This window comes from Phascolarctos cinereus, unplaced genomic scaffold, assembly GCF_003287225.1.
Source record: "Phascolarctos cinereus isolate Bilbo 61053 unplaced genomic scaffold, phaCin_HiC Scaffold_4;HRSCAF=312, whole genome shotgun sequence".
Lineage (NCBI taxonomy): Eukaryota > Metazoa > Chordata > Mammalia > Diprotodontia > Phascolarctidae > Phascolarctos > Phascolarctos cinereus.
This window is the reverse complement of record NW_027555847.1, coordinates 465874273-465887136: the sequence shown is the minus strand read 5'-3', so window position 1 is coordinate 465887136 and position 12864 is coordinate 465874273. Positions and strand designations below refer to the sequence as shown.

The 12864-nt window shown below is 38.8% G+C and overlaps 1 protein-coding gene across 7 annotated transcripts in view; it reads left to right on the top strand.

Annotated features, from left to right (window-relative positions):
- The window catches only part of DNAJC5B (DnaJ heat shock protein family (Hsp40) member C5 beta), a 116417-nt gene that overhangs the window by 85560 nt on the left and 17993 nt on the right, over nucleotides 1-12864 (top strand). For all 7 annotated transcript variants that reach the window (XM_021002129.2, XM_021002128.2, XM_021002125.2 and 4 more), the window contains one exon: nucleotides 8953-9166. In XM_021002129.2, coding sequence (XP_020857788.1) covers nucleotides 8953-9166 — 214 coding nt within the window. The remainder of the gene's footprint in view (nucleotides 1-8952; nucleotides 9167-12864) is intronic.

Below are 12864 nucleotides of genomic sequence, written 5' to 3'. Positions count from 1 at the left end.
ATGACAAGTAGAGGGACTATGAGAACAGAATATGGTATATACAATATTCACTAAATCAAGTGGGAAGTAGTTTTCTATCATAGTGACCAAGCAGAAACTATAGGTAGTTTCATAGGAAGAAGAGCCAAGACTTTGTTTTGGATTGGGCTTTGAGTTTGACCTGAGCAGTGTCCCTTGATAACCTGTAGAGAACTCCATGTGAGAATGAGGCCAAAGGTCAGGGAAATAGGAGCAGGATGGCTTAGCCAATAATTTGCTATTCCTTTTATGGAAGATTAGGGGAATCCCAAGATCAGATTTCTAGTCTCTGTAACCTGACCTTTCTGCACTGTGTGGTGTTTTTACCTCTTTCCCTTAGTTGCTAGTTAAAACATTTTATAAAGGCCAATTCCTATTTGTAGCTAAGCTAAGGGAAAGTAGCAGACATTGATGCTAGGCAAGCCATGGTCTAGTGGCTGCAACAGGAAGACATAGAAGAGTTTTATGGGGTACAGTGGTTAGAGGTCATACAATCAGAACTGGAAGAAATCTTGGAGGTTATACAGTGCAGTCTCCTTACCTTAATACTTATAATGACACAACAACAATAGCTGTAACAGACATTTATATGGTATTTAAGTTTAAAAAACACTTTTTGGAGATTATCTCATTTGATTATTACAATGGCTCTGAGGTAGGGATTGTAACTACTACAATCCCCATTTTTACAGATCAGTAAAATGAGGCTCAGAAAGATTACATAACAGGTCCATGGTCACCCAGTTAGTATCGATTGACATAATCGGAAACTGGAATACTGAGGTACCCAGAGAAGTAATCTAGCTTATCTAAGATCACAGAGATAATAAGTGTCAGAGCGGGGAGACTGAATTTTGGAATAGCAGACTATAAAGGTGACAGAGGGAATTAGATCCAGGTCTGATTGTAGTTGGGCTAGTATCTTTTTTCCCCAGTTTGAGGTGTCCATTTCCCTACAAGCTCCCTGCCCAGGCCTACTATCCTCATCACTATCAATGTTATTAAGTGCTGCTCTGTACAGCTGTTGGAGCTATAAAAAAAAAAGCCAGAGTGTCTGCCCTCAAGGGGCCTTCAGTCTATCTGGGAAGACAGGCCACACAGGGGAAAAGAAAATAACAACCCAAGGGAGCCTACAGTAAATGCTAGATTTGTTCTGTAAAGTTTGGATTCAGTAAAAGGGCCACTCTTGAGGACCTAGAGGGCAATGCTTGATCAAGTTGCTCAGAGGAGGAAGTGGTCACTGCCTTTTGGGCAGGAAGGGGAAAGCTTCATATAGTCCAGCAAAAGATGGACATTTTCGTCTCAGCTCTGTCACTAGTTGAGCCGCATGGTCAAGTCCTTTCACCTCTGTTGGACTCTCAATTTTCTCTCCATATTATGCTCCTGGGCTAGTTTTCTTTCACTCTTAAAATTATCTTGCGCTTACTTATCTGGGTAAATGTTGTATTTTCTTAGTAGATTGCAGGTTCTTTCAGGGCAAGGTAGGCCTTCTTTCTTTGTATCTAGAATACTTAGCACTTGGAGGTTCTGAATAAATGGTAATTGAATACAGCTATCCCATCCACATCCTGCTCAGGGCACACACACCCCACACCCCCCAGGATCTGGAAAATCCGCATAAAAGTTTTTGGCCCTCCCTTCATGCCAGAGAAGAAGTCTGAATTATTATGGTGTTAAAATAAATTATGTGGATATTATACAATATTATACACATATCTCATGAATTTCTGAGTATCTAAACTTTTTTTCTATCATCTGCTAGACTTTGCATATTGTCTGCAGCTCTGAAAAACTCCCAAATAATTCCCATCTAATTTCTTACGCCAATCCACGAAATATACATTAAGTGCCTAGTTGGTACAAACCACTGGTGATAAATACAAACAAAGCAGTCTCTATCCTTGAGGTGTTTATGTTTATCTTTGGGTAGGAGGTGATGTAGGGGTTGTTTAGTCACATTTGACTCTTCATGACCCCATTTGGGGTTTTCTTGGCCAAGATACTGGAGTGGCTTGTCATTTCCTTCTCCAGTTCATTTTTACAGATGTGAACTGAGGTAAACAGGGTCCAGTGACTTGCCCAGTACACACAGCTAGTAAGTGTCTGAGGCTGGATTTGAACTCATGAAGATGAGTCTTCTTGATTCCAAACCCAGTGCTCTATTCACCTAGCTACCTTTCATTGACTTAATAGTTGGTTTAAATGGTTTTACCTTTCTTTGTATCCTCAGTACTCAGTTCAGTGTCTGGCTCATGGTAAGCCTTCCATAAATGTTTGTTGATTGATTGACCAGTCAAATGAATGGAATAAGGAGTTCCAGAAGCTGATTTTAATCAGCTGTGTGTGATCAGAAGAACAAAGGGTATGTGTTTGTCTCCAGGTGGTGGTCTCCATTCATGCCATCTTCCCCACTATGCAGCACAGAATCAAATGGAAGATGAATGAATGTCTCTCACAGATTGACAAGGATATAAATAATGCAGGATTTGTATTCTAACAGGACCATAGAAGTGAAACACATAAAAAAAGAAGGAACTAGGAAGGGAGCCTTCTGTAATTTTATGATTCTAGCTGTGTCCTCTTGTATTTCCAAATGGGGGTGATATCCCAGCAGGCTCACAGTCTAGAGATTGACTCCTGAGCCCAAGGAGGTTGATGTAAATTAATTTCCCCAAACCTCTAACATTAGGAATTAACCACTAGATTCCTTTGCTCAATATTCTAAGCATTGTTGCTAGGCCTTCCCTGATTTTTCATAAAAACATGCATGCCTCCCAAAGGCAAAAATGAACTTGGAATGCCATGTTCATTTTTAGTTTCATCTGTTTCAGGTCAAACCCTACTGTAGACATGTGCTCTGAATCTACCACAAACATTGATTTACAGGTCAGTGCCTCCAACTCATCGACCAATACTTTGCTTTCAATATCTCTCAGGCTTTCTTTCCAGCTTCTCTGGTCATCATCCCTCATGTCACTAATAAGAAGATCTTGATGGTCCCTTCAGCATTAAATCTTATGATCCAGTCTTTCAATTGTATACATTCATGGCATTAGCCAGAGAGGCAGACTGGAGTAGTGGATAGACAGCTCACCTTGGAGTCATGAAGCCCTGGGTTCAAGTCTTGACTGATCCACACTGGCTGTGTGACCCTGGGCAAGACCCTCTCAGTGTCTCTCTATGACTCTATCTTGCAGAGATGATACCACTATGTATTGGTAGAGGAGCAGCTGCCAAGAGGGAGGGAGGTGACACAATGGATAGAATGCCCGGCTAGGAGTCAGGAAGACCTGAGTTCAAAGCCTGCCTCAGACGCTTATTAGCTGTGTAACCCTGGGGCAAGTCACTTAACTCTATTTGCCTCAGTTTCTTCATCTGTAAAATGAGCTGGAGGAGGAAATGGCAAACCACTCCAGTATCTTTGCCAAGAAAACCCCAAATGGGTCATGAAGAATAGGACACAATTGAACAATAATTGGTAGAGAAAATTTCTCATCTAAGAGTTCCATGTAATAATAATAATAATTAACAATAATTAATAAATAATAAATAATAAATTGTATAATAAAATCAAAAGTCCAGTCTTGAATCCCTATCGGCAGAGGCTACTCCATTCCCTTCTTACTGCTCTCTAGAACTACAGAGGCCACAACCAGTGAGCTCACTATTAGGCTTTCCACACACAGCCACAAAACTTCAGTCCTCGGAGACAGGTCAGGGAGGGACCTTCCTGAGACAGTGGCATGGTAACTTTTAGTTGGAAGAGAAACTTTTGAGAAAAATCAGAGTTTTAGCAGAAAGAACAGGCTTTTTGAAGCAACCAAACAGAAGCAGGGGAAGGCAGTCATGGGATCAGAGAAGCAGGGGTGGAAGCTTTGTTTGGGGTGAGGGTGTGGGAATTGCCAACCAGCCTTACAAAAAGTGTAACCAGGGCATAGCAAGCAGAGCTCTGGTCTTGGTCCAAGGGAAAAAAAGGTCTAACCTAGGGGTTGGGAACACAGTTCAGAGTTGAATCAGTGTGGATGGAGATAGGAGTTCAGAATTTAGAGTGAAGTTGAGAAAATAGGGGAGCACTCAGGCAGAAGACTAGCCTTCTTAACAGTTGTCTGCAGCAGAAAAACAAATAGTCCCAACTGTGGCCTCAATACAACATTGGGCTCCAACTGGCTTCCACATGTAATTTCATAGCTTCTCTGAATTTTGGAAGGAGAAATAAGGGGAGAAGTACATAGTAACTGCAAACAAGATGCCAGCTTTAGCCAGCCCAGATCAGTGCATTAGTTAAGGGCACAAACACTTAAAATCTTGAAGTAAAAGGTTGCCTTTTGCCTCAGGATTTCCTCCCTGCTGACTTCACTATGGGGAAGCTGTTGAAAAAAAGGATCTTCAGCCCTCAATGGCAATTTGTCAAAGTGGAGTTTGGTTCAAGACATTTTCTTCTCACTAAATATGCCTACTTATTTTCCATCTTCACAGACAGGCTATGTGACCTGGGAAACTATCACTGCCCACACTGATGGCAACTCTCTAAGACTTTAAATTACAGATGGGCATTGGTGAAGGGAGTTTCCATACTAGGAACTCCTCACACAAAGGAAACTGCAGACCTGAACTTTAAAAAGTTAAAAAAAAAAAAAGATGGGGATCCTTAACAAGTATTTCTGTTAGCCTGATCTCTTGTGGAGGAATTTTTCCTATGGAGGTCCCAAAGTCCAGGTGTCTGCCAGAAGGTCTCAGAGTGCTGTTAGTGAGGGGAAATAGGGTTGGTTCAAGATCAGTCCCTCCATTCTTTCTTTTCTCCAACTCTGTATTTAGAAGAACATGAGAAACCAAATGAGAATGAATTTCTCTGCATTTTGAGCTGGCAGAGATCCAAACAGTGCTTAAAAAGTGAAGGAAAGGGGCAGCTGGGTGGTACAGTGGATAGATCACTGGCCCTGGATTCAGGAGGACCTGAGTTCAAATTCAGCCTCAGACACATAACACTTACTAGCTGTGTGACCCTGAGCAAATCACTTAACCCCACTGCCTAACAAAAACAAAAAAAAAACAGTGAAGGAAAGCTGGCACTCTGTTAGACTTTGGAACTGCATGTCAGCCTATAGCCGAGCCATAAGAAGGAGAGGTATATATATATATGTATGTGTGTGTGTATGTATATGGATATAGATATAGATATAGATATAGATATAGATATAGATATAGATATAGATATAGATATAGATATAGATATAGATATAGATATAGATATAGATATAGATATAGATATAGATATAGATATAGGAGTTGGATAGGGATCTATATTCTTTTAAGTATCAGGCCCTATGCCTTGCATTTGCCTTGCTTGGTATACAGACCCTGAAAAAAACCAGAGGAAATGCTGCCATTAATACACCAGAGGTGGCTAATTCAGGTTCAGGACAGGGCAGCTAAACATCCTGATACTTTGAGGAAAATAACTGAAGAAGAAAGACTGATTAAAATTTTTTAATGTTGATAAAATAGGCTTAGTCTGGGAAATTATGCCTTCCAGAATTTACATTCCTAAGAAAGAAAAAAACTCAACCTGGATTTAAAGTGTCTAAAGATCACCCAATGCTTTTATTGGGAGGTAACAGAAAAGGGGATTTTAAATTAAAACAATGTTTATCTGCCTTGAAATCCTTACTCTTTAAAAGGCTACATCAGTCACTTCCAGTTCTTTTGCCAACAAATAAGGAAGCATGGGTGACTAATGCTGTTTATGAAGAATGATTTTCTTTATTTTAGCCCAAATGTTGAACAATATAGCAGCAATAGTAATATTGCATTTAAAGCATTACTGACTTCAGATAATACCTCAGGTCATTCAATTATACTTGGTGCATTGTGTCAGAATGTTAGCAGGCAAATTTGCCGAGATGTGGATAAAGCTGTCTGCACCAACCAGTACATATATGAATATTTAAAGAAAGAGAAAGTTTGGTTTATGCTGCTAAACTATTTTGAACAACAAAAGCAATGTTATCATATCATCATATTATCTGTGTAGGCTTATCTTTAAGGATACTATTCATTTAATTTTTTAAAAAAATTATTACCTTTTAATAAGCTTGAATCAGAAATACATACTTTTAATCTTTTGGTGTTATTACATTAAGAAAAAGTTTTTAAAACTTATTTAAAAAATTTTTCAACACATATTTTCATTGGGTTGGGACCAATTACAAACAATGTAAGGATCAAATAGGATAATTTTATATAAAGCACTTTTTACATTATATTTTTACATTTTTTACATTATATATGATTGTGTAATCATAACTATGAATAGTGAAAATTTGAATAACACAGACACTTCATTATTAGCAAGATTCATTATTAGCACTAATCAAGACCTAGATGACAATCATAAAAGTGATTTTTATTTAGGTTTGGGTTAGACTAGATGAGTTTTGAAGCCCCTTCTAATTCTGAAATGCTGCAATTCTGAGGGCAATACTCTGCAAGTATAATATGACAAGCTACTAATACCACATGGGTTATTGCTTGGTCCCAAGGAACAGCAATGTATTCAGGATTAAAAGGCAAAGTGTTATTAATTATGTTTGCTCCCTTGGACCTGCTTTACTTCCATGTGTTTAATGTATAGATCTATCATGCATTATTTTATATTATAATTATCTATGTCATATCCCCAAATTAGACTGTAAGCTTTATAAGGCAGGAACTTTGTTTTTTCTAAACTTTGTATCTCCCCCTGCTCCTAGCACAGGCTATGCTCACAGTAGATGCCTAATAAATGTTTGTTGAATTGAATGGAATTGAATTGGAATAGCTAAGAACACAGGGGATAATCCAATTCAATACCTGTTTTTCAAAGAATTATAATCAATTCAAATGCAGCAAAATCACTGCAAAATTCTACAAACTCAATTTCAACAGAAATTGATTGAGTGGCTTGCCATGAGCACAACAGCAGTGCTCTCAAGAGTCGAAAGGTAAAAGGAAGCCCCATTGCTCACCCCAGCTGTTTGCCGGTTGGAAAGCATTTTTCATCATGAGTAAACTGGAACACGGTTTTATATTGTTACCAAAATGGTACGTTTCACACAACGGGCCTTTCAACCAGCCCTCTTCATTCTGTGTTTTGCATTTACAAATAAATATACTGCTTTTGGCTCTATGCACATTTATAAATTTTTAAGGACAAAAATCACAGGGTTTTGCGCCATATATTAATTACCAGGAACCAGTATGGTACCAGCGACCATGCTGCCAGTAAAAGAAAAGAAGAGAGAAAAGTCATTCATTTGACCTTCTTGAGAAAGCATTTGAGTTCATAGAAAGCCAAGAATCTGGAGGTCAGCTAATCTGGAGGAGTGGTTTGTGGAATTAAAGATGGTGGGAGTTAGCACTAGTCTAGGGATCAGAGGCAGAGATAGCTCCACTGAGCTTAGATTTAGGTAGCATCTTCAGGATGATGATATTACTGGCTAAAAAGAAAATATGGCCTGAACCATTCCCTGGTGTGTGGCTACATGCTATGAAGAACCTGGTTTGACAGATCTATTTTTTCCCCCAAATTAACTGTTGGTTGAAGCAGCTGATTGTATCGTATTATTGGGATGCCACTTCATTTGAGGTAATGTCCTCCAACGTAAACCTGGTTCTAACTGCACTGGATGAATAGCAGAATGGTCTTTTGGGAGGCTATTGATTAATTTAGAAAATACTTTTATGAAGGGGAACACACAGGGCGATAGCAGGAGAAATGTGCTCCTGACCCTCCCTAGCACTTAGGAGACCCTATACATCAAGGGAGTGGTCATTCTGTGGCTTATATCGAGAGTAGGGATCTAGACTGAGAGCCAAAGACTCGGGTTTTATCCCTGACTCCTTTAACACCCATAAGGCCTGACACCTTTCCTTCCTAAGGCAGCTAGCTAGGCAGTGGATAGAGTTGGCCTCAGACACTAGCTGTGTCACTGGGAAAGTCATTTAACCTCTGTTTGCCTCAATTTCCTCACCTATAAAATGGGGATAATAACTATATCTACCTCACAGGATTTGTTTGTTAGGATCAAATGAGATACTATGCCTGACACCTAGTAAGCCCTTACTAAATGTTTGTTCTCTTCTATCCCATCCTTGTAATACAGGGAATCATGGATGTAGAGCTTGGAAGGGACCTTGGAGGCCAAGGACATTGAGGAGGTTGAGTGATGTATTTGAGGAAGGATTTGAACCCAAGTTCTCTGGGTTTGGAGGAAATGTTCTGTACACTGTACCATGCTGCTTCCCCTCAGGCTCTCTGTGGGCAAACAGGGGATAATAAGGATAAAAAGGTGAATGCTGACAGGGGGCAGCTAGGTGGCACACTGGATAGAGCACCAGCCCTGGAGTCAGGAGGACCTGAGTTCAAATTTAGCTTCAGACACTTACTAGCTATGTGACCCTGGGCAGGGTTTGGTCTAGATGACTTTCTGAAGTTTCTTCTAACTCTATGATTGTCTAGTCATTTAACCTCTCTCAGCCTCAGTTTCCTTATCTGTAAAATGCACATAATAATAGCACCTTCCTCAAAAGATTGTTATGAAGATCAAATGAGATAATATAATGTAAAATACTTTGTAAGCTTTAAAAGCATTATATCAATAGTAGTACTTTTATATTACTTCGCCCAGTTTACCATCAAATGCTATCTGCAAATTTGGAACACACTGTCTAAACAGACTATTTTTCCCCAATTACATATTAAAACAATTTAATTTTTTTTTTATGTTCCAAATTCTTTCCCTCTGGTCCTTCCTTCCCTCTCCGTTTCCTCAGATGGCAAGCAATTCAGATATAGGTTATACATGTGCAATCATGTAAAAATTTCCTTTAAATAGACCATTTATGATTTGGCTGTGGTCAAATAGAATCTTTCCTTCTTTCTTTTTCATTTTTAAGAAAATTGGCTCTGAAACACCATCCGGACAAGAATCCAGATAATCCTGAGGCTGCTGAGAAGTTTAAAGAGATCAACAATGCTCACACTATATTGACAGATTTGACAAAGAAAAATATCTATGATAAGTATGGGTCGCTGGGACTCTACGTGGCAGAACAGTTTGGAGAGGAAAATGTTAACACTTACTTCATGCTGTCCAGCTGGTGGGCAAAGGTGAGACTACTTCTTTTCTTTGAAGGGTTTTCCTGGAAAATCTTGGATTTGTGGAGTTTTTTCCATTATGAAACTTTTTTGCTTAACTGTGTTGTCATTCAAGTCTCGAAAACATACGTAGCTATCACTTCCCTGAAAAGGTGCTATTTGAGGAATTTTCCTTTCTGTTTTAATTGATCAAACAATTAAAATACACAGCATGTCTTGTAACACTTCAGGATATTAATTATATTTGAAGTTGGAGCTTCGGGTTAATTCAGACTCCCCCTTCCCCTCCTGTAATGACAAAATAAAAAGTGAATCACTCCTGAAAGCCAAAAAAAAAATTCATTTGTGTGACAACTGCTTAATAAATTATTTTAGAACAAATTTAGCTGTGTACTTTGCTATATATAGCACAGGCTACAGAAACAACAATACTCAGGGAGATGGTATGTGGTACGTGTGTCATATACGCTCAACTTGAGCCCTCTCTGAGGGAGTGGGAGAAAGGCAGTGGGGGAGAGGTGAGAATGAAGAAGTAGAGGAGGACAGAGAGGTGAAAGATATTATATATAGTGTGAACTAAAATGACAGGTAAACGGTGGGAGGAGGGGGAAATCTGCATGTTAGGAACCTCCCGTCGTTAGAATCTACTTGGATACACAGCCACTAGGTTTGGTTTCCAAAGCATTCCCAATATAAGCACAGACTCATATGATAATGAGGGCTTTGGCTTACTATGTACCTGTGAATATACATGATTCTCTATAGGTATAGACTAAAGCCATGATACTTGGCTTTATTAGTCAAATCTTTCATGACTCTTATCTACATAGGAATCAAGCTTAATCAGTATGAATCTAACAGATTTCACATTCCGGATGCTGTTCCCATTCCTACCTTCATCTACAAACCTTGCAAAAATAAAAAATGAGCAAATGAATGAAAGGTAACTTAAATAAATATAAGCGGTCCCCTACTTAGGAATACCTACGTGAGGTCCTTGAAGCAGGGACTGTATCATTTTTGAATTGTCTCTCCAGTACTTAGGGTGGTGTCTGGCAGATAGCAGGGACTTAATAAATCCCCATTGAATCAAATATGGACCATCAACCCAGGAAGGCAGTCCTCCTCACTGAGGCCCCCAGAGAGGCAGTGTGGTGTGGTAGAAGGAGCAATGTGTAAAGTCAGAGGAGACTTGGCCTCTGATTCTTAACTAGTTGCATAACCATCGGTAAGGCATGGTCTGTGAACTTCTATGAAATCTCAGTTTCTTCATCTATAATAGGGAAGGGACAGTAATAATATCCATAATACTGGCACATGAGCTTGCTATGAGGATCTGATGAGCTAATAACTGTAAAATGCTTCACAAATCTCCAAGTGTCATGTAAATGTTAGTTCTTATGCCCTTCCCAGTGCTTTTGGATCTGCCCAGGATATCAGACCCCTTACTGTCTTGGTTGGAGAATACCTGGAACCCTCTTATCCTTTCCTATTCCCCTTCTGCTACAAATGGAACCTGCTGAGTCCCCATCAGAAGATATAGCTTTAACATGAGAGGATAGGTTAGTGCATGCATATGGAATTGTATCAGAGGGACATGTTGGACCTTTAATTTAGTTTTTACATAGCAATAACTGTATAAAGTTTTCAAATAAAATAATGTTATAAATTCTGTATTACTCTAGTTCAATTAAATTATGATTTAAATGTTTTTAGACAATAATAACAAATAACATTTATATGGTGCTTTAAAATTTTCAAAATTCATTACCATACATTATTTCATTACTCAACTACTCTTTATAATATTTTTTTCTTGTGAATGGAAATGTGCCAAACAACTTGATTTAAAGATGAACATTTGTAACATGACCCATTTATAAATTATATATATATATAAATTATATTATATATATATTATATTATATATTATATATATAAATTATAAATATAAACAGCTTAATGAAGAAGGCGCTGCTTAACCTAATGAGATCAAGTATGAATTCCCTCGACTTCCCTCTTCTCTAACTCAAGATGTTCTCTATCTTTGTTTTTCCCTTCTTTCTTTCTGCCTCAGAAGGAAAAATAAACTTTCTCCTTCCCAAGGCAAACCCTCCCCTTGTATTCATGATCCCATTTCCTCAAGATTCCTCTGGGAACTTTTCCATCACATTTCCCTCCCTTGCATCTTTAATTGTTTTTGAGTGGGATAGAGACCACTTACCCAAAATAAAATTCAGAGGCTTCTTTAGTTAGGAACATAAGTTTTATTTAGCAAGTCTCTCGTGAGAATCGGGCATCACCTACCCAGGGCGGATTGGAGTAGGGAGGCAGGATACAAGCAGCAAGCAAGCAGTTATATACCCTTAGACAAACAACTCTAAGAAACCCCCCACACACACTTGTTTACCTCAATCTCTTTATCCTCATTGGTTGAGGTAAGAGACCTTACATTCTACCCAGAAACTAAGAGATACATTTTACCCAAAACAAGCTTGGGAGCTACAAGATTGATTTATTTGGTAAAGATAAGGCTGGGGTGGTAGTTACAGAACAAGGGAGGGGGTGGGCAACAGGTACATGACCTGATCATATGATTTACAAGAAAACAAAACTTAGGCCCAGCTAATGCTAAAGCCTTAACTAAATTTTGGAGTATAGCTTCCATTTCATATGAGAAACTTTCACTTGTCCCACACATTTTCTTTCCTCTAATTGATTTCCCTTGGTCTAAAAACATAGGATTGTAGATTTAGAGATGTAATGCTAACTCTAACCTCAAAGGTCATTAAGTTCAATCCCTTCATTATCTGTGGCCCAGGGAAAGTGATACACTCAAGTCTCACAGATAAACTGGAAGAAAAGGGATTTGAATCCAGGCAATATCTCTGCAAAGATAGTACTTTTCCTGATGGCTCAAGCAGAGAGTGCCTTGTTTATGCTCAAGCAATTAATGTCTTGCAAATGGGATAAAGAACCCAGGACCCAGGCTTTTCCAGACTCCAGTTCTCTTGCCTCAGTACCACATTATCCCCCCTATATACTTCATAGTATATATGGTGCTACCCTTTGCACTTCAATGAGTAAAAGTGTGGTGGATTCCAAAAGACTGATTATAGATTTAAACCGTAATCTGATAATATCTGTAGCATCTCCTCTAAACCACCCAACACCCAAATTTGTACTTGCAGTTTGGATTTTCTGAGGGAACCAAGTTTAAAGTACTCTGTGGGTCCACGCTCCTAAAACTATGGCTGATGAGCCCCCACTGTCAGATTCACCTTTAAAAATAAACCATTTGAAACAAATATATCCGAAGAAAAGGCATTTACTGAAATGTCATTTTATGAGCTAGTACTAGGAAAACACGACCCCTATTGACGGTTGGTTTACTCTCCCACAAACACATACTGAAATTGCCCCTACAGAAGCTCTAACTAGGACTTTTTTTTTCCCTGGAGTGAAATGGTCCTGGGACAATGGACACATAATTCCCTTCAATGGGGGGAGCAGGGAGAGAAGAGGAAGAAATAGAGGACAGAAAAGTGAAGGATATATTAATATAGTGTGAACTAAAATGGCAGATAGATGGTGGAACAAAAAAAAATCTGCATTTTAGGAACCTTGTGAAATTAGAATCCTCTTGGATATACAGCCACCAGGTTTGTTTTCAACATAAGCATGGACTTATGTGATAGTGGTAGCTTTGA